Source organism: Perca fluviatilis, chromosome 24 (genome assembly GCF_010015445.1).
Source record: "Perca fluviatilis chromosome 24, GENO_Pfluv_1.0, whole genome shotgun sequence".
Taxonomy (NCBI): Eukaryota; Metazoa; Chordata; class Actinopteri; order Perciformes; family Percidae; genus Perca; species Perca fluviatilis.
Genome location: NC_053135.1, coordinates 12469591 through 12492580, shown reverse-complemented (window position 1 = coordinate 12492580; position 22990 = coordinate 12469591). Strand labels below are relative to the sequence as shown.

General features: G+C 41.8%; 1 protein-coding gene across 1 annotated transcript; it reads right to left on the bottom strand.

Annotated features, from left to right (window-relative positions):
• Positions 1 to 2195: 2195 nt before the first annotated feature.
• LOC120554056 (sodium/potassium-transporting ATPase subunit alpha-1) lies at positions 2196 to 20247 on the bottom strand. The gene is made up of 23 exons (XM_039792653.1): positions 20077 to 20247; positions 19521 to 19631; positions 15585 to 15644; positions 14383 to 14484; positions 14098 to 14199; positions 13889 to 14002; positions 13440 to 13574; positions 11170 to 11287; positions 10689 to 10957; positions 10275 to 10583; positions 9598 to 9732; positions 9121 to 9313; positions 8837 to 9012; positions 8599 to 8735; positions 6811 to 6961; positions 6474 to 6642; positions 6204 to 6358; positions 5945 to 6068; positions 5488 to 5633; positions 5251 to 5381; positions 4835 to 4936; positions 3669 to 3760; positions 2196 to 2384 (listed from the first exon to the last, which is right to left on the bottom strand). Exons 1-23 carry the CDS (start codon positions 20086 to 20088, stop codon positions 2356 to 2358), a joined length of 3072 nt encoding a protein of 1023 aa, XP_039648587.1. The 5' UTR covers positions 20089 to 20247; the 3' UTR covers positions 2196 to 2355.
• Between the last annotated feature and the right edge of the window lie 2743 nt (positions 20248 to 22990).

Below are 22990 nucleotides of genomic sequence, written 5' to 3'. Positions count from 1 at the left end.
CCTGCGTCATGCGAACCTCTACCAGAGTCTCATATTTTATATATTTCTAAGACAAACCAGCAATAAGGCCAAGCTTTAACCGGCTATATCAGCGGGCTGCATACAGTGGTTTACATTTTTAAAGGGACCACTTAAACCATGAATTAGAACCAGGCAGGCAGGATAAGCCCACCATTGGAGAGTGATTGGATCCTGATAGGTAGACTGTTGTCACTCGCTGTCTAGCACCCTGTGTATTCTTACAGACCTTATCAGTTGGCCTGGAGAGCACTCCGCACCAACTGACAAGATAAAGCTGAACTAGATCAAACAGCGGCAAGGAGATTTCACTGCGAGGGCTTCGTCTCTTCTTCTTATCTATTTAGGGCTCTTTTCCACAAAATATGATGCGAAACGTAAAACACATCAAAATAAACAAAATCACGAGTAAACAAGCTGAACCACAGGTGGACTTGATTCACAGATGGACACAGCAGCGAGCCCTGGCACTGTGGAGGAGCGTGTGTGTGTGCATATGCTCACACATGTGCATGCGCTGGTTCGTGTATGCACAGTCTATATTTTTTGTTTTGGTGAGTGCATTCACATCCATGCGTGTGCGATCAGTGCAGCTCGCGTGTTACCACTGCTTCTCTATAAATAGCCTAGATTTTATTTTGATGCCGGCGAGAAAGAGAGAGGGCTCTCAAATGAGTTGCCATAGCAACAGGCACGTTCAGGGGCCCTGCTTGTGGACGAAGGATGAAGGCGTGTAATGTTAGTGTCCATCTGCAGCCTCTTTCTCTCTCCAACCGCTCCACTTCATCTCAACTGAATTGTTATCGGCATGACAATGAATCAGAAAAAAAAAGAACGACAAAAGCAGCCACACGCATCGGCTTTCAAATCATAGTAAGATGATTAATTACGCGTCTTGAAAATGTGGGCTACAAAAACGCCAATGTTTGAGCCGACTCTTTTCCTTCCTCTTTGTCACATGGATTCACTTTTCTCACCATCCGTCGGCCTCATTCTCTTCCTTTTTCCTATTTTCTCGTTATCCCTCCATCCTTTGTCTGCAGACTCTCGCTGTCTTTCTTACACTAGCACCCTCTGCTGTAAAAAAAAATAAAATGTACCTGTGAAAATAACCTGATTGGCTGGTTGAAACATTCAACGTGAATTGGGCAGCATGGTAATAGTCTGCCTACAAGCTCAAGTGTTTTCCTAAGTGCATGTGTGAAGCAGGCCAACTGAGAGCTGGTTGGTATGACGATACTGTGTATGCACTCACACATCAGAGAAGCCGAGGGAAAAGGGGCCTTCATAATAAGCAGGGTAAACACAAAGTAGATACAGCACTAGAGTGGTCTCAGTTAATTTTCACTGAGGGCCTCTTTGCATTAGCGGTCAACAGAGCAATACATAGCAAACAACATTGTGGCAGACTGGCTCTTGAGATAATGGGCATGCACACACACACACACACACACACACACTCACACACACACTCACACACTGCTCTGACATGCTTTTCCTTAATATCTGGTAGGTGAAGATAAAATCCTGGGGGAATAAGGATTAAAAAGCTTGTAAAAACAGTGTGGGAACTGATAACACTGATTAGTCAATCATGCCAAGCCCCTTGAGGGTTTCCTGGGTTTCCTTTGCATGTTGTTTTTCATTTAATGTGTCTTAAATGTATCAGTGTTGTGTTTTTGTTTTTGTTTTTTAACATGTGCTAATAAAATAAATTCAAACGTAAAATTACTGATTTTGATTGAGATGATCAGTTATTTCATTTAGTCACAAGTATACACAGCTAATCTAACTCTAACATTTGTTGTGTTTTCTGTCTTCAAAGTAGGATGTGTTGCATGTGAGCTGCTGTTCATTCTGGTAATAACAGCATCCGAAAACATCCCATTTGCTCTGTGAAGTGTGGAGAATTCTCTCTCTCTCTCTCTTTGTTATAATTGCGTTATTTTAAATTCATGCCCACCCTCTTCAAATCAAATCTGTCTCCAGAACTGAAGTTTAGGAACTGTTGAGGTGGATAATCCCACTGCATGGGTCACCGGACCTGACTCACTGGTACATATCTATTGAACCTTGAAAAACATCCTGCATCAAATCCCTAAAAATGCTGTTTTTAGCCTTTCCTTGTCAGAGAAGCAATAACTAAAGTGTGGCACAAAAAAAAAAAAGCCTTAATGTACAATGGAATGGAAAATGTTTTATTGTGAATGACATATAGATCAAAACATTGACATCAATACATCTATATTTATTCATCCATGCTTTGTGTCTTTTGGGTCTGACTACCATCTCAGACAAATATGTAACATGGCAGTAAATAACTTGTGTCTTGTTGTGTCAGTAGTATGTCTCCTGTTCCACCCAACCTAGAAACCAAAAGAGACAGAATTAGGGACATCTTTTTTGGGAGGTTTCGCCTCACATTTGGGGTCTAAATTCTCCTTTTTTTGTATTTCACAGACAAATCAAAAGAAGGGATGACTTGGTGGATCTAAAACGGCTGTGACCTTTATTTTAACACCCAGGCTGTAGGATGATATCATCACTCATGTCGGCTGACAGTGATTCAAAGAAATAAGACCGGATTGACGAGCTTAAGCAGGACACGCCCTGAACATCTAGAGCCGAGACTTTCTTTATGATGCCATTAAGAGATGTGTCCTGCAGGGACATGGAGGCTGAGGACTTATGTCTTACAGTTACTCATGACATGACGATAAAAGGTGAACTCTGACCTGACCCGGCAGCTCAAACAACACAAGGAATTCTGGCTTGTGTCGCATCATTAGATGTGCGCACGATCAAATAACACTGTATTAGAAGTCAGTGTGACTCCACAGTGTGTATTCTGTTATTTAGCATCTTTTACCAGGCCCCACAGAGCCCAAAGCTGCATTTTATTTTTAGGCCTTAAACAATATTATTACATATTCACAGAAGGCTAAAAAAAAAAACAACCACTTGGCTGGAATCGTGGTGTCCACTTTTGAGTGATACTGTAAAACTGAATGTAGCCCAGGTTCAAAAATAGCATTGGGCCATGAAGGCTACACGGTGGAAAACATCTTTGTTAAAATAAATCCCACAGAATGTTAACTGTGTCAGTTTAACTTTTCTGCCTGATTGTAGCGCATTGTTCACCATGGATGGGCAATGGGATGTTCACTGATCTGTGCTGTGGGGCTCAGATGTAACAGACCCACAACGCTTCACGCACACACGCACACATGCATGCACGCACACACACACACACACACACACACACACACACACACACACACACACACACACACACACACACACACACACACACACAGCTGCATCAGAGCCAGGTTCTGCTCAGCTCCGTGGGTGGAACGAGGCAATAACAATGGTAGGGTTTAGGGTTGGGGTGGGGGTTTAAATGGTTTATTTAGCTAATGAAGTAGAAGACTTTTCTTGACTAACAAAGTCACATAATTTAGAGACACACGGTTTTCTTTGGACAGAAGCAAAATTTGATGTGATACAGATTTGTTTGGTCAAAATTAAATGATCCTGTCCTCCTCACCCCCACATTCACCTCCAAATACAGAGAACAGAGGAAAACGTGCAATACAAAAGATTGAACTGCCTCGAAAGGCAAAAAGAAGAGCGTGTAAATGTCTTACCGCCTGGGTTGCGTCTGAGGATATATCTTCTGGCTTCGTCGTACAGGAAGATGAGGAGGGAGTAGGGGAAGGCACAGAACCACCAAGATGGCCTAAGGTACGACACAGACAAAGAGATTGAGCACACAGACATGGAGAGATTTGAAATGATACTTATTCGTTTCTGTAACTTGTGGGCTGTTTTGAGTGTCTAAAAAGGAAAAGAAAATATTAAAAATATTGTCAACTAATGTATTAAGCCAAATGTTATGTTATTGATTGAAGTTTTGCTGTAAATACGGCACATTTCTGCAAATCCTGGACTTTCTTTAGTAACAAGTACCTTTCAATGTCATATCTGAATACAAACCGAGACAGAGAGAACCTCCGAGGTAAAGACAGAAATAAAAAAAGAGAGAACCCAGTCACAGTCTCAGACAGAGAGGAAGAGAAGCCAATGTTAGTTAAACATCAGCAGTCACCCAAAGAGAAAGCTGAGGGGGTGGGTGAGGAGTTTGAAGAGATAGACAGAAGCAGTAGGAACAGATGAAAAGGTGGCAAGGAAGAAAGGAGAAGCAGTAGAGTAGAGGACGGCCCAAAACAATAACGAGGTGATTTCAGCTGCTTGGGAGACTCCTGAGCTAATGAGCCCAGTGTGCTTTTATTGCTTTCAATTGGTCTCTGTTGGGAAAAGAATCCCATTAGTACAGCAGCTTATCTGCTTCATTCTGCCTCGATCACCTGTGTGTAAATGTGTGTGTGAACGGTGAATGGTGCCTGTGCTATGGAAAAGCACTTTGAGTAGTCGTTAAGACAAGAAAAGCGCTATATCAATGCAGTCCATTTACGTTCAAACAATAACGAGGAGATTTCAGCTGCTTGTGGAACTTCCTGAGCTAATGAGTCTTTCTATTATGCTTTCTATTATTCTGCCTTTGAAATGTATCAGTGACACTAGATAATATCTACCTTTTTTAACAAGATAATGAAGCTAAAACAGCCCTGGCCTAAACTTCATCATCGGGAAATAGAAGGAAAACAATGTTTACACCCTGGCTACACTGATTGGCAAGAAGACTTAAGTGCAGTAAATGACCATTTTTCTTCTAATTTGTGTAAATTCAGTATACTCTATAAGTGAAAAATCATAGTACGTGTATATAAGGTTGTGTGTGTGTTTTACTCACTTGAGAGGATACATTCTGAGGGCAACGTCCATGCCCGGGCAATATGACAGGAAGGCAGCCAGAGCTGTTTCCTCAAATAGACCAAAGATGAGGACACGGTTCCTGTGGAAGCAAAGGGTCAAGACTGTTAGAACAATTCAACTAATATGTGTTACTTTCATGAACGTGATATCATTCTACGCTATGATTTTAATGTTATAATGACAACTCTTGATGCTATAAATATAAACCCCCGAAGAAATATCTGGATTCCAAAAATAATACGTTAAACAATTCACTCTCATGTTATTGACACTTGTGACGTGTACAGAAAGGTCAGACTACAAAAGTACCCTGCTTGAATTTATCGCGTAAGAGAACATATGTTTGGAAGTCACTGTCTGTACTTTAAAGGTCTTCTATGTCTTTATACATACTTCATTCCTTGTTGCAGGATGGAGTTCCTCCTGGTCTTACAGATGATCAGATCGGCCCACTGGACCACCACAATACTAGTGAAGAAAGCTGTGTGACATGTGAACTCTACGATCTTTCTGCGCTCGTATGTCTGGTGAAAACAACATTTAAAAAAAGATTAGCTCATTTTCTTCTTCTGTTCTTCCCTTGAACATGTGAATGAACTATACCATTCATTTAGCATGAGCGTTACTGACCCACTGCTGTCCATAGCTGTCTTCCAGGTCATTTACATATTTGTTGTCCCAAAGCATTCTGATCCCCAGCAGGTCCATGGGGAGGAAACCATTTTCAGCCAGGATCACAAAGTATGTGAAGAAGCCAGCCACGGCCTGCATCATACCTAACGGAGAAGAAGAGCACTTTGGTTCAAGGTTCAACATTTTAGAAAAGCAACAAAATAACAACAATCATTTGTTGCAACACCTAAATGTCATCAGAGGTGTATAGTCCAGGTGCCAGAAAGTAGAAATCCTGTCCAGCAGCTGTCCCAACCATCACTAAACCACCTCCTCTACCAGGTAGATGAGCTCGTTAGTGAAAACACCTGTTCTAGATGTAGAGGCAGATCCAAAAACATGGCAGGATTTTTACTTTCTGGCACCTGGACTATACACGTCTGAATGTCATTTAGGTGCCATTAGGTACGCATACCGATCTGTCCGTAGGCTATGCTGATGAGCCTTTCGTTCACCAGTTTGTCGGTTTTGGGGTTTCTTGGCTGTCTCTTCATGATGTCACTCTCAGCTTCTTCATACGCCAGGGAGATGGCAGGGACCTGGGAGACAACAAGTTAACAAAAAAGGTATTTCAAAAAATAAGTCACTTAAGTATTGTGAATCGCTTTGTCACACACATTTGAGTTTGTAACTATTTTCTCATGATAGAAAACTGTTAAGAAATAAGAACTCACCATGTCAGTTCCCAGGTCAATACAGAGGATGGTGACGGTTCCCAGGGGCAGAGGGATGTTGGCGATGATGAAGAGGAGGAAGGGTGAAATCTCAGGAATGTTACTGGTTAGAGTGTAGGCGATGGACTTCTTCAAGTTGTCAAAGATCAGACGGCCTGACAAAAGAAATTAAGAAATTTATATTGCAAGGAAAATCAAGAGCTTACCATGATGCCTTTTGCGGTCTGTATTCCACCTTCCTGCAGGTATAAGCCTTGGTGTAAGTCTTACCTTCTTCCACTCCAGTAACGATGGAGGCAAAGTTGTCGTCGAGCAGGATCATGTCAGCGGCCTGCTTGGAGACGTCAGATCCAGCGATCCCCATGGCGACACCAATGTCGGCCTTCTTCAGAGCTGGAGAGTCGTTCACACCATCACCTGTCACAGCCACAATGGCTCCCTGCAGAGAGAAGTACGACGTAAGAAGTAAGTGTTAGGATGTCCACTGCAATATTTATGTTTAATTCTAGGACTACATACATTTCTGAAAGCTTTTAATCCCAATGTGTGTCTGTGAAATTGTCTTAAATTTTCTTTGACGCTTGTCTTAAATTTTCTTGACGCTGACCTGTCTTTGGCAACCTTCCACAATGATAAGTTTCTGCTGAGGGGAGGTTCTGGCGAAGACGATTTCAGTGTGGTGTTGCAGCACATCGTCAAGCAGCTCTGGGCTCATGTCTTTCAGCTCACCCCCGTGGATAACGCAGGCCTTGGCATCCCTGGAGAGGAAATCACAGCAGCATTAGGACAACAGTTACAATTCCACATCCTGTTTTTGAGAGGTACAATACAAAAAGAAAATCCTGGAGAAACAGGAAATTATTTTTGAAAACAGACACCCGTTGAAGAAAAGTATGGCATCGTCCGCAAAAAGCGACATTTAGAAAAAAGTGCTCTACATCTTCAGGATTTGCTAAAACATTAGAGCACAAATATATGTTTGATATCGTATCAGTCCCATGGTACAGGATAGTGTATTAGTTTTAGCAGGCTCAGATTTAAAGATAAAATGAGGATTTTGGTATCATATGAAACTAGACTCCAAACAGAGAATTCAGTGGAACCAACCATGGCATGCTAGCTTGTCATCTCTAGAATAATCAGAGTATGGAACTTTACAACCACAAGCTAGAGAACTAGGGCATTTAGAAGAGATACAGCTTTCATAGGTATATTGACCATAAAGGGGTTTCCTGCAGTTTCCAGAACAGAAGTGATCCCCATCTAACGCTGGAAAATGCAATCCTTGCAGAAATCTACAAATGTCAAATGTGTATAATGCCAAATCACACCATGGATTATTCCATGGTGTTCCTCAATTTGGACCATTTTTATCAATTCTTAAGTGGTAAAAAATGGCTAAACAATTGTGCATCAAATCTGTGTAACAAATGGAACAACTTATGAGACATGAATGAGCATGAGAATGTCTATCATAAAGTCATATCATAATGTACTAAGACATTATACATTTCACAATTCTTTTTTTTTTCTTTCTGATTCATGACTAGAAAAACTTGACAAAACGTTCTAAGCTGCATGTCAAATTAAGCCTTGGGTTCCCAGCTTTCAAATTATATATACCACTATATAATTTGTGGAATTTACTGTTGACCTAAACATCCCCTGTTTTCCACCCCTACCCCTCTAGAAAAAGGGGGTGGAATGCTAAGGGATTATCCAACAGGAATTCCCTGCATGAGGATTCTGCCTAGGATGACAGTATTTTTAGTGTATGTGTTTGGGGAAGAGTTTTTCTGCAGCGTGACTGTGATCTGAACAGACTAAACTGGCTGATGAAGAAAAGTTAGGGGACCAGCTCAGAGACTCCCGAGATGTATTTGCCTCCAGTGAATTAATGGCAAAAGCCTTTTTGGCTGAGTAGATTTCAGAGCCTTGATTGCCAACGCGGATTTAATGTTGCTCAATTAATACAAGTAGGGGCGGGAATCACCAGAGGCCCCACGATAAGGTATTATCATGATACTTATGTCACGACACTTATTTCAACTTCAAATCATGTCTTTGACAACATGTTTTATCTAAAAAGATACATTTCTCTGTTTTATTATTTCTTTTATTATTCTAGTACCAAAAAGTTAAATTCTCATGTGCCAATTTATATAATAAAAGATCGATACTTGGCATCCGTATACAGTATTGCCAGGGAAAATATCGCAATACTAAGCTGTATCGATCCCCCCCATCTCTAAATACAAGTATTAGGAAGAAATGCCACGGAAGAAAAGACATGTTTAGAAGGAAGATTTCAGCTCCTGCTCTTGACGATCATTTTAAGCATGGTGTTCATCTGTAACCAGAACACTCACAACTAAGCTTTAGTAAGTGTACTGACCTGGGGTTGACTTCTGAGACTGGTACATTCAAGCGGGCAGCAATGTCTTCAACTGTCTCGTTGCCTTCAGAGATGATACCCACACCTTTAGCAATAGCCTTGGCTGTGATGGGATGGTCACCTGTGACCATGATAACCTAAGGGAGAAGAAGTTAAGTATTAACACAGACACGATTGTGGTTTCGCTCTTGAGATGATAGCTACATGTACTGTACCTGAAAATACTACAGTTACATACCTTGATTCCAGCGCTCCTGCATTTGCCGACAGCATCAGGCACAGCGGCACGAGGAGGGTCGATCATGGACATGAGGCCGATGAAGCACAGGTTTTCAGTGGGGAAGTTCACCTCATCAGCGTCAAAATCAAAGCCCTCTGGGAACTGGTCATCAGGCAGGTTGAAATGGCAGAAACCTGAGTAAGATGGGAAGAAAATGCTCATCATGAGTTCAAAGATCACTGTTTCTTGACACACTAGTTAAAGACATAAGGATGTAGCTGTAGAATGGAGCTATGTTGTACCCAGAACTCTCTCTCCAAGTCCTCCCAGCTCAACGTAGGCATTCTGGAAAGCGTCTTTCAGCTCTTCGTCCAGAGGCTGCTCCTTGCCGTTCATCATGATGGTGGAGCAGCGGTCCAGAATCCTCTCTGGGGCACCTTTCATCACCAGCAGGTGCTTGGTCTCTCCAGGAGTTGAATTCTTGTGGATGGAGAGCTTTTGGACAAGTGAAAAACTGTATTTTAAAACCTTGTCTCAATTAATTTTTTATTTTAAACTATGCTAGTACTCATTTATCAAAAAGTGGTCGATAGAGAAATAACCCAACCACTAGAGGGCGTAAATCCACATTTCTCTCCGATACCACTGCAAGTATTGTCTTACAATGCTAGGTTTTTTACGATTGAAATCTGCATGATTTCGCCTCTCTTACACAGGTTGAACCTTTTCCATATACATGTCAAATTTGAAAGCTATGGGGAACTCTGTGGATTGTTTACCTGGTATTTGTTGGTGGAGTTGAAGGGGATCTCAGCAATATTGGGGTATTTGTCTCTCATGCCGCGAACGGATCCACAGCACAGCTCAATACACTTCAGCAAGGCAGCTTCTGAGGCATCACCAGCTACATCCCTCTGAGGATTTAAGCAAAGGAGAAAGAGTTTGAATGAAACTGTGGAAAATATTGGCCATTCTTTATATTATAATATTTGGTAAACAATTATTCTGCCTTATTTCATCCTGTTCCCGTTGTGGAGTTTGAGAAAAAAAATAAAAATACTCATTGAGAAATAAATCAATAAGTCTGTGTGGCCACCTCTTCCTATAGCTGCAGCTATATATATTTCTGAAAATAATTATGTTAAGGGCTTTTTATAAAGATTTGTAGTGCAGTCTGGCGTCATTTGATTTTGTTGGATCCAAACAGTTTCTTGCCAAGTCACCTCCCGCACAGTCACTGCATCTTTGGATTCATCTAGGTATTGTATCTAATTCCGCAACACGTTTTAGGAGGAGGAAAAATATTCTATAAGTTAATAAGGGGAATATATTTATTTTTCTCTTTTACAAAATATGGCATTACACCAAAGGCAAATGTTGTTGGTATTTTCCTCCACTGGTGAGATGTTGTGACTCTTTTGTGGTGATCAAATATTACATGCAATAAGCTTTTCACCTTCAGGATGGGGACGTTGGTCTGCTCTGCCAGGAAGACGGCACGGTTGCAGAGTCCGGCGATTCTGGCCAGGGCAGCCCAGGTGGTAGAGCTCTTGTCAAAGGAGGCCCCACTCTGGTTCTCTGTGGTGTCGGCCTCGTGGATCTGGTTGTCGAACCACATGTGGGCCACGGTCATCCTGTTCTGGGTCAGGGTGCCGGTCTTGTCGGAGCAGATGGTGGAGGTGGAGCCCAGGGTCTCGACAGCTTCCAAGTTCTTCACCAGGCAGTTCTTCTTCGCCATACGCTTAGCGGTCAGGGTCAGACACACCTAGAGACAGAAATCAAGTGTTCATAGCTATAATATCTTTATTTTGTATTATATATGTCTTTGCATCAACTAATGATAGAATGACACTCGGCCAGAAAAACTCACAGTGACAGTAGCCAGGAGACCCTCTGGCACGTTGGCGACAATGATACCGATGAGGAAGATGACGGCCTCCAGCCAGCCATACCCAAGGATGAGTGAGAGGATGAAGAAGGAAACACCCAGGAAGACCGCCACGCCCGTAATGATGTGGATAAAGTGCTCAATCTCTTTGGCAATGGGAGTTTTGCCACCCTCCAGACTAGAAGCCAGGCAGGCGATACGACCCATGACAGTACGGTCTCCGGTGTTGATGACGACTCCTCTGGCAGTACCTGGACAGAGGCAGAGATTTTTTGAGTGAATATGGGGTAGCTTCTACTTTCTTTACCATCAACTTTCATTGTCTCCATAAATTTCCCAGCCCTTTTATAACCTTTGTAGTTCATAAGATCTTTTTTGAGTTTAATTTCCTTCTAACTTGGACTTTAATCTTTTGAAAAGTCTACACAACTTCTGTGTTGTCTGCTATTTGTTAGTTCTCTACCTTCAACACAGTTGGTGGAGAAGAAAGCAATGTTCCTGGTTTCCAAAGGGTTGTCGTTGGAGAAGTCGGGAGTACGAGTCTGAGGCTCGGATTCACCAGTCAGAGAGGAGTTGTCCACCTGAAGGAGTGAAAAGTAAAGCAAGAATGAAATACAATAGATATCCAGAGAAATAAAAGTGACACAATGTCTACAGGACAATGTGAAATAATTGTTGTTGTTGGTCTTGGACAAAAGTAGGAAAATAAAGGATGACACATTTGGGTGATGTTATGATGATGTGATTTTGAGTCAGTCAAAAAGAAGAAAAACATGAAAATGAAGTAACCTGATGCTTAATACACCACGCACTATTTCCCATCAGATGTTAAGCAACATTAACCATGACTTACTGACATGGCATCATGACATCATGATTAATTAAGGGCCGAGCAGCAAATCTGCAGGACCGTATTGTTTTTGCCAGTATTATTCTTCTTTTTCCTAAGAAATCCATGTTCCCATGCATGACAAATCACCAAACTTTGCACACAAGTCAAAGTCCTGTGCCAAACTTAATCAGTCCAATTTGTATGCCTGATGGTGGCATCTAAAATTCTAAACTTTAAAAATTCATAATAAATCAACCATACATGCTAATTCTCTGAATTGTCTAGTGAGAAATTAATTTTGACAGTAGTTCAAAATTCTGTATTTTCATGCCGTCATGCCCATTGTCTACTCAATGTCATAAAGCCAGTTGCGTCATCACCCAGATTACAGCTCCCTGAAATCAGCACCAACAAAGGTTCTGAGTTCGAGGCCCTGGTGTTGCAAGATAATCATACTATATCTAATCAGGCATTGTGCTGTGGACAACTGCCCTGCATGTTTTCATAAAATACATTACAAGCATATCTATGTTGTCAAGACAAAGTACACATACCCTCAGAATTTTGTAATGATTAATGCATTTTTGACAGTATTTTAAATTCCTGCATATCTATGCAGTCCTGCACATTGTCTGCTTAATGACATGAAGCCATTTGAGATATCACCCGCCCAATAGCTCACTAAGCTCAGCACTATGCCTTCAGACCCACTGATTGTGAGGTCAAGCCCCCAGTGTTACGACGTGACCACCTTCCCTACATGTTTTAGATGTGTCTCTGCATCAACACACCTGTCTGAATTCATCAACTCATTAGTCTGTGTCCTAGGTTAACATCAGAATCAGCTTTATTGGCCAGGTTTGCGTAGACAAACAAGGAATTTGACTCCGGTAATCTTTGCTCTCAAAGTACAACACTTAACATATTAAGAATAAAAACAGTGTTGTACTTTGAGAGCAAAGATTACCGATTAACGAGCCACTGTGTATTCTGGCATTATGCTGTGGGGATTGGAAAAACAATGGTTTCTAAGAGGAGCTGTAGCTCAACAAGGTAGATACTGGTTTTCAGAGCGAGGGGTTCGGAGTTGAAATCCACTACGCACCACTCACCAACCCTCTTCTTTTCCATCCACCGCTTTTTCCTTTTCCTCCTCAAAGTGCTCAGCCCTGACCATTGCTGCGGAGCAGCTATAATTTCGTCGGTAACACTTTACTTGAAGGTATCTACATAAGAGTGACATGACACATGGACCTAACCCGTTTTAACCCAAACCTTAACCCTAACCCTAACTTGTCAAGACAAAAACCGAATGACACTTAATGACAAAAGCGTTATGTCATAAATGTTTATGACTTCTTTATAATGTTTATGACATGGTCATGACAGTGTCATGTCACTCTTATGTAGATACCTTCAAGTAAAGTGCAACCATTTTGTCTTAATATCCACATGACATGACCAATGTTAAAGGTGCATTAGGTAAGACTTGTAAAACTTTCTGTCATATTTGCTGAAACGGACCCTATGTTCGAGTAGAATTACATGAAGCAGGTCATTTAAAAAAACCTCTTGCAAAAATCCACAGCTCCCTGTTCAGATGCACCAATCATGGCCAGGCGGGGGGTGTCCAACTGCGTGTCAATCACTGCTCATGCACACGCATTCATTCTCCGTTGTGGGAGGGGGTGCTTAGGAGAACGTTTTGGGCTTTACCAGAAAGGGGGGGAGAGACTGAGATGTTGTCGATGTTCAAATTTCCTGTATCTTTGCAATCCTACCTACAGACCCTTTAAATACTCAGGAACACAGGAATAATGCATACATATGTATTATCTTATGTGCTGTTTGAAGCCACTGCTCCATAAGCGAGATTAATAACAAATCTTTGAGGTACGGACCTTGCAGCCGTGAGCAGAGACGACTCTAAGATCAGCGGGGATCCTGTCTCCACCTTTCACCTCCACCAAATCTCCGACCACCACCTCCTCAGCGTTGATGCTCTTCTTCTCGCCGTCACGGATGACCAGGGCTTGCTACGAGAACCAAGATGAAATATATGGTTTTTCAGGGCAATTTCTCAACATAATTATAGATGGTTTTATTCCCAGTAGCAAGAAACCAGATGATAAATGGAAAAACAAGTCATCAGTGTGGTAATGCTGATGAAGTAATATGGCTCCTTCTTGATATTCTATCATTTTGTCACTGTCTTAGTTATGATATGAGCAACATTTTTAGCCATTTTGTAAATAATTGCAACTAAATGAGCTTTTCATTGATGCTGTTTTCTGTTTCAAAAGGTTGTGACATAGATATGAAGGTACAAGTCAAGTCAAGAGAAAATCACCTGTGGGACCAGGTTCTTGAAGGAGTCCATGATCTTGGAGCTCTTGGCCTCTTGGTAGTAGGAGAAGCAACCAGTGATGATGACGACAGCGGAAAGCACCACACCCAGGTACAGCTACAGCAAGAGAGACAAAAGACTTTTAGTCAGTTCATTTTTTTGGTGGCATTAATTCTTTAATTACTATCATACACTAACAAAGACCTCCTTACGTTATCGTTGGCCGGTTCATCTTCTGAGACAGCCTGGATGCTGTAAGCGAGGAAGCAGAGGATCGCACCAATCCACAGCAGCATGGAGAAACCACCAAACAGCTGGAAACGAGATAAAACAACATTCAAGTTACATGACTTTACTGGTTTTACCCTCTGCAACGAATCAAAGTGAATTTGCATTTCTAAAATTTGAATAACTTATGCAAAATAGGTTTCTGTTTTGCATGCAAAATGTTGCACAGCCCCGAACTGGAATTTCAACTCAGAAGAAGTGACTTTTACCTGTTTACAGAACTTGACCCATTCAGGCGTTGTGGGAGGAGGCGTGAGGGCGTTTGGGCCATCTCGGGCCAGGATCTCTTTTGCTCTGCTGTTGGAAAGACCCTAAAAAATAGACATAAAAAATACAGGTTTGACAGACTCTACAGCTTTGTCTTCATTTACTGGAGGACAAAAACTATGAAGGAATGACATGTTTTATTTGGTAAACAGATACACCACTATCACTTCAGGTGTGGGATTAAAGTTTGAATGAAACAACAACAAAAAAATCGACAGGAAGAAAGATGTCGATCACGTTTGTGATATGAAAAGAGGAATAACGGTGTGAGAGAGGGAGACAAGACAGTCAGGTTGTTTCTCTGTTATCAATCAACAGTGGATACTCCAACTGGATAACTACGTTCTTACAGTGGAGACATGGAGAAGGAATTAAGAGTAAAGTGTGACTGAAGGTCTCTTTGGGGGCGGGAGGGGGCAGGTACCAGGAATGAAAGCAGCATTTTTTTTTCTTGTTGGTAGGGTCAATGAGACCAGTGTTCCTGTGTGAATGAAGTCTTTGTTTTGGGGCAAACTGATCTGATTTCAATGGATAATCGGCATCAGTCAAGCATTTGGCCAGTGTAGAGCTGTATTGGGTTGTGTAATGGGATTGTGTGTGTGTGTGTGTGTGTGTGTCCTCAGCGTGATCAAAACATAAAAATTACATTTTGTGTTACAGCTTTCCTTTTTCTGTACAATGTGACATTCATTGGCTCGTTAAAGGGTCAGTTCAACCACATCACAACATTTTCTCTCCTGCCTGTAATGGTAATCAGCCATGCAGATCGTTTTCATTTCATTGGAAAAAAAAATATGTAAAGGCAGAGATCTCAAAAGGAAAACCAATACTATCGGCTCAGCCAGACACCCCTGTTAGGGGAGAAAAATTCTATCAGTAATTTGGCTAAACTGACCCTTTTAAAATAATTTCCCCACACAATGAGAATGTTAAAATGTTCTGTCTCTTCACTACTTGCATAAAATGGTGGAAATTGGGTCTGTGCATAGTAAGATCTTCCCTGGCCTCTGGGCTTATCAGCTTCTGTGGCTCTATCTCACACACACACACACACACACACACACACACACACACACACACACACACACACACACACACACACACACACACACAAAACTAACACACACACATGCAGGGTACTCACCCTGGTTAGGTCGGTTCCATATTTTCTGTGAAGTTCATCCAAGGTTAACTTGTGGTCATCCTATGGAGAGAGAGAGAGAGAGAGAGAAGAGAGAGAAGAGAGAGAAGAGAGAAAGAGATTGAAATGTCATTTTAAAACCTCAGATATTATCTCCTTTGAGGATTAAAAACCCTAACCCTAAACCTGTCATGTCCTCCAGAGGGACACAGGGAACATAAAGATGACAAGGCAAAATAAAGTCATCTGATCAGGATTATGGATGCATGCCAGTCCATATAGTGTGATTTTTAAGATGAGTCAAAGCAGTCATTCAAGTAAAACTAGAGTCTGCTGATGATTGAACATTCGCAACCAAACGCAAGAGCTGAGCCGCCATGAGCTCAGTTAGTTATGGAGTCACCCAAGGCAAGGCGAGAGTTGCGGCAGACCTGCAGTTTTCTGACAGATATGTGGCGCCTACAAACTGAACCCTTCTTCTTCACGCTAGTTCAGGTTGCAGCAGACCTGTCCCAGACGGCCTCCGAGGTCTGCACGGTTCAAACAGTTTGCCGCGAGCAAACAGCCCATCCAGCTGAATCAATGTCACCCAACTGATACACTGATGTGTGCTCCCAAGAATTCTGCTTGTGTGTTTTGACATTCAGGTGGAGCCCACCCTTCCAGAGCTGAACTCACGTCGCTCAGTGCCGGCAAAATGAACTTGTTGGATGAATTGATTGGTGAAAGTGTTGCTTTAAACAAATATCGTTTAACAGATTTGCTGGTATTTTGAAATGAAAGAGCGGGGGGGAATAATGCAAATTACAACGGATCTGCAAATGAACAACCAAAGAACCCACACTGTGTTTGTTGAATAACGCCTACAGCGAGTGACTGAATAGATATTCTTCCTATGTCTTTTGGATGATCTGCAATAACATCTCACTCCTACCTTTCATTTGGTCATACTGTGAAACAACTAAGCGTTGTAGTATTTATACAAATGTGAGCGAGTAAACATCCCATGTAAAGATGCTGCCGCTGGTTTAAGCGCTTTACTGACTTCACACGTGACACATTCTTGTTGAATGTGCTGTATTTCACCTTTCAGTATGCCATTAATAGCGTTTTATGACTTTTTATGAAATAAAAGCTGCACCGCTTGCTACATCCTCAAAAAATGCAATTAGTTAACTTTATACGTATACATGGAAGGCATGTCATGTTGTAGCCGTCTGATATGTATTCGTTATTATTACGTGGAGTGGAAGGCAAAATATCAGACTGCAATTTGAATCGTATGATTTAACGTTGGCTGGTTTTAGGAATACTATGGTTATTTGTTTTAAAACAGAGTCCTATTTTATGATCTCTAGTAAAAGCACAATTCCTTTAATAGATGGCAGCTTTTTGTCTCAAGCTACTGTTAGTCCTTAGTGAATGAATAAAAGAATGGATGAATGAATGGTTGAGGGAATCAGTTCATACCACTCAGTGACAGTGACATTATATTATGTAAGTACAAGTTTACATTGACATTTTAAAGTCCAATGTTTCACATCCACTGCTTTGAGCATATATATATATATATATATATATATATATATATATATATATATACGTACTTTACATTATACTAATATGCTACTCAAAAACTTAAACAGTTAATAGACGAACTGAGTCCCTTCACATCCACTGCTTGGAGTATATATATAAGTACTAAATGAAATATTACATTTACATAGTAGTAATTTGACCATTACATTTTTTTTTTTTTACGGTGGGTGGAGAAAATGGATGCAATTGCACCGTTTTATCTCGACTGCCAACGTTTTGCATTATAATAAGCAAAGTGTTCCATGCCAAATGTGCCGTGGATAATGTGTCTACACATGCCCCACACCTCTGTTGCTTTTTATTTTTTGTATTTATTGTTTGTCAGCACTTCTTTTGAAACCTGTCGAGGAAATTTCTTTCATGCTGCACGTGCACATGGTTCTGTATTTAGCATTTTCTGTCACGGACTTTGTCACATTTGATCAAATCACCTGCTGCTTGAAGTTGCTATGGGAATAGTCACCGTCTTTTAGCTTGGACTTTGATGCCTCGGTTAATTGTATGATGGTGCAATAATGATTAACATGTCGGCTTTATGGGCTCCGTAGGGACCCACCTACGCTGTTATTACTCTTTTACTGCCGCCCGATAGTTCATCATTCCTGAAGTTCATCAATACATGGCATTGAATCACTGTTGCCCCATTTTTGTACTCAAAGTCAAACTTTCGGAAGACACAATGCACTTTCAGCAGTTGGAAGACACACTAAAGACACCGCCTGCTGTTAGTTGCGGTAAATGATATGCTGAGTTAGGGAGGTTATGGCGGACTGGGGTTAACGGTTTGCTGTGGCATTGAGATGTCCTTCAGCAGGCCGGCAGGACTTTGAGATCTAGTTAAGACGTACCGAGGACAATATTCATTAATATGTCATCCAGATGGGGATTTTTATTGCCTGATAACCTGCAGCACTCTGTGACCTGGTGGGTGACATTGGGCAGAGGCCGTTGCAGAACAAACGCGCACTAATTAAAGGACAAATTATAAAACTGCCATTCGCATTCCGTTGTAATTGTTGTAAAGGTACTTTACTTCAGCGCGTTGGCAACAAACTGACGGCAACAACCTATCTTTACTCGATGACCTTGTGAAAGTCAAAGAGCGGTTGACGTCTATTCTACGGCAACATGACAGAAAATGATTACTATAACATGATCAAATCATTAGTCACTTGGACATGTTCACTCGTGTCTTGCTTTGAGATGAACACCAGACCTGATTCGGCCTCCTTGTGAGCTGACCTTGTGAAGGACACTATGCTACAGAAGCCTTGTCTTTAACAAGCCATTTTAAGATATAGAGTTCATGGACAGACACACAACACACAACACACAACACAGTGGCGAGAGCAGCTTTGGTCAACTTCTTAAGAAGAGAGAAGTAATTCAAGTTGCAGATGAAACCTCCAAACACTTTTAATAAAAATGTATTTCTGCCTTTCAAATGCCACCGTTGTACATATTAATAACAGGCGGTGGTATTAACTCATTTATTAGCCTCTTTCTTGTTGACGTGGGGATGGACTTAACGCAAGAGTGCCTCGCTGTTCTTGAAATGACCTCAGCCAGCTACAGATACAGACTGAGAAAAAGCTGACACCAGTGGAAATTGGGGCACTGTTCGACACAGGAAACCCACATAAATTTCGATGCATGCAATTTTACAACTCTGCAAATTTCTATGCACGCGAGTGCAGTTTAGTATCTGCGTGATCGTGGCTAAGACCCACAGTGAGCCACCCATGATCTGAGAATTTGAAAGGTAAACTAGAAGCAGAATAATTCATGTTTACCGGCTGCAGAGAAAAGGACTATTCATGTTTTGAGAAAGCTAAGACAATGATGACAACAGAGGCTCTCACCCAACACTTCAGCGTTGAAAACTAATCTAGATAAGCATGACTTAAAGTTAAGTATAGCTGTGAACTCCTTAATAACATGTGACAGTACATGTAGGAGTGTAAGTAGCAATCTTTAGGAAATACGAGGCAGACAGCTACATCTCATGTGACGAGCCGTGAGGTGAAAGCGCAGGTTTGTCTCTCGGCCTTGACTGTATCATTGCTGTGTCTCATGGTAGTGAGTGTGAGTGTGAGTGTTAACATGGCTTGAAGGAGGCATTAAGTGTGAGGCAAACGATGTGTATGGGAGGACATGGCTGTAAAGTTCAAGAAGGTCTTTCTATTCATGGTCTGTTCCTTTCACTTTGAATTAAAGTGGATTTTGCAAGTTACAGACCACTTTTACAAAGTCACTTTTGAATATTGCCTTATTGAAATAGTCCAACTCAGGTATTTAAGACAATTACAGACTGCTTTTTACGTTTGTTTGTGTACTCACCAGGTCAACTTCTTTCTTCAAATCATCCATATCCTTCTTTGCTTGGGCTTTCTTCGTTTTCTTGTCCCCACCGTCCGAAGTTGCCGCCAGTTTGTACTCATCTTTTCCTCTCTGGATTAAAGAAAGTGAAACAAAATAAGCTTCCGAATAAGACTGAGCACATGTGGCGAGTTTGCTCTGAAGCTTCCTTTTTTTAGTTGCCCCCAGCAAGAGCAGCAAGCAGTGTCAACTTTGCTGTTCAAACATGCTGTAAAATATGAGTTAATCATTGTTGGAAAGATTGTGAATGATTCTCATAAATATCTCCTATTGGAACATTTGAAGGGTTCCTTAAAACTGTGAAGAAAAAGAAGAAAAAAAACTGTACACTGCAGATTTCGAAACTAAGGTACAAAGTACTTCAGGCAATCCACAACTGTCAGGCGTAACCAATAACTTGTGACTAAAACTTGCTTTGAGCTCAAAACTGAAATAACATAACCAGCTTAGTCTGAACCTGAATCTAAAGACTCTTGGATACTAGTCCAAAACATGTGACAAAGCTCTCAATACTTACTCCCAGCCCCATGGTTGCAAAGCAAGTCTGAGAACAGTCAATCCAATTGTCTTTTTAAATTGCAACTTTCCTCCGCCTCTCTCTCTCTCTCTCTCTCGCGCGCACACTCTCTCTCTCTCTCTCTCTCTCAGCCCCGTGGCTTCCTGTCTTCTGCACAACCCAGAGCAGAGGAGATAGGTTGCATGGCATTAGCCTACCTTTATACCCATGACTGGCTTACCTGCCCTAATAGGAGGAGTTTGGGAGGGGGAGGGGAAGGGTGGGTGGGGGGGGGGGAGAGTGGAAAGGGTTGAAACAGGACAGGTGAGGAGCAGTGTTGGGGGGGTGGGGGGGGTGTGGGGGGGAGTAGGTGTTACTGGAGGAGGGAGGGGTTACTGGAAGAGGGAGGCACTTGTGGGGGTAGGAGGGAGGGAGAAAGGGGAGGGGTAAATCTTGCTCAACTTCCCTGTTTTGTTCTCATCGCTTCCCGTCCTCTTCTTTCACTCTTTACTCATTTACTCTCCTTCCTCAATCCATTCCTCTTCTTCTTCTTCTTCTTTTTTTTTTTTTTTTTCCTCCATTAATTTCGACCTTTCCTCGCAGCAAGTAAGTGGACAACCAAACGGCCACACCCCTTTCGGTGGATCCCTGTGTGTACTGTCTGTGTGCTTAGTTTACACTACAAACAGAGAGACGGACTAAAAAAAGGCAAGGTAGTGGAAAAGTGAACGAGAGACACATAGAGCTAAAAGCAGACGTAGAAAGGTGAAAGTAGAGTTCCGCGGGTGACTGAGTGGCCAAAGCTGAAAGCGCATTTACATAACAAAGAATGAAAGAGGAAAAGGTGAGAAGCTGATTAAAACTGACTTCTTTTTTTTCTTTTTTCTTTTTCCAAGACCCGCTTGGGAAAAAGAGGTTGGACTAAATGCTAAAAGATAACAAGTGGAATGCAAAGGGAGGAATCCACTGAGCCTTTAGTTTTCCCTCTCAACAAACCCTGACCTTGTCATTGATTCTGAAATCCACCCACCTCAGGAAAAAGTGAAAAGACTAAGACTGGAATGTCTTTCATAATGCTTAAACCCTCGTGTTTAGCATCGAGTCCCATTGCTGCGACACTAAAGTGAGCTTAAGAAGGTCCTTTGCAGGATTAATATACGTTGATCATCCTGAGAAACACACCGAAATCAGATTTGAGATTCAATTAGTGCTGAGTCCTCTAAAAGAGTTCAGGTGAGATTTAGGGTTTCCCTATCCAACTTGGGCAAAGATCCGTTGTTACAAAACCAGGAAGTGGATATTGATACTTATTTTATTGGTCGAGCAGCCACAATTGTAAGCCCTACTTCAGTGTTCCTGTGGTTAGCAGAGATCTAAAAGCAAAGCCATGACGTTGAACTGAGAGTGTTTTAAATGAATGATTGAGCCACCTAATGCTCTGGACATTACTGTGTCCTTGAACAGACAGAGTGGGTTTTTTCCAACTGGCCATGAAGTTGGTACAGAAAAGCTAAAAGCCCAAAATAAGTATGACGTATATTTATTTTGTGCAGGAGATGATACACTATTTCCCATCTTTTTTTTTGTTATTGTTGTTTGTGTTTGGCTGCAATCTTTTGCCCATGACCCTGAAGTATGGAAACCAAGGAGTGCTCTTCCTGCCCATTGAAAATCGCAGGGAGGAGGAGGGGGGGGGGGCTGGGGTTGTTGGATGTGTTTGTAGTAAACTTTCTACTGTTTATAGTCACTAGACTATGCAGGAAGGAGGGGGGAGGGGTGTTATCATACAATAATGAGGAGAAAGGAGGGGGGGAAGATTGTAAAATAGCACGGGTGGAGAATAGGAATTCTGAGTGAGAGAGGAACAAAAAAATGTTGAAAAGATAGACTAAAGTAAGAGATAGATTGAGGGAGAAAGGTTGAGAAAAAAACCTTAAGGGGATAATTTCATCCCCAAAATCAAATCCACTTTTCCTCTCACACACAGCGTTGTGTATCCGCTCAGATAATGGCTGCAGCTCGCCACAAGACGACAGAACACAATGGAAACTGGTCTGTGGTGCAGTTTCTCATGGCACTACACATCAAAATCATTGGAATGCTAACTAACAACATGTGCTTCACATTCCATCATGTCAGTGGCTGTGTGCGAACCCTTGTAGGACCTTAAAGACCTTTTAGGATCTTTAGCTTCACAGCGACCACGCCTTCTATTCAAACACATTAGCACACACGCACACACATTGAGAATGTTATGTGTCTGTCTGCAGCCTCTTTCTCTCTCCAGCCGCTCGCTTCATCTCAACTGAATTGTTACCAGCATGACAATTCATCAGAAAAATTAACCAAAGCCACACACAACAGCTTTCAAATCATAGTTAGATGATTAATTACGTGTCTTGAAAATGTGCGCTACAAAATGCCAATATTCCATACTCATTCGCTTCCCTCCTATTATCTCGATATCCCTCCATCCTTTGTCTGCAGACTCTCGCTGCCTTTTTCATACTAGCACCCTCTGCTGTAAAAGACGTCACCTGTGAAGTCGGAAGGAAAATAACCTGATTTGCTGGTTCAACCTGAATAGGGCAGCATGCACAGTTTTCACTAAGGCAATCCAAAACTTTCTGGTAATATTCTGCCTACAAGCTCAAGTGTTTCCTAAGTGTGTGTGTGTGAAGAAGGCCAACTGAGAGCTGGTTGGTATGACGATGCTGTGTATGCACACACACACACCCACACCCACAGGAGTTGAGAGAGAAGGGGCCTTAATAATAAGCAAGGTAAAAGAAAGTAGATACAGCACTAGAGTAGGCTCAGTTGATTTTCACTGAGGGCCTCTTTGCATTAGTAGTCAACAGGGCAATACATAGCAAACAACATCATGGCAGATTGGCTCTTGAGAGAATGGACACACACACACACACACACACAC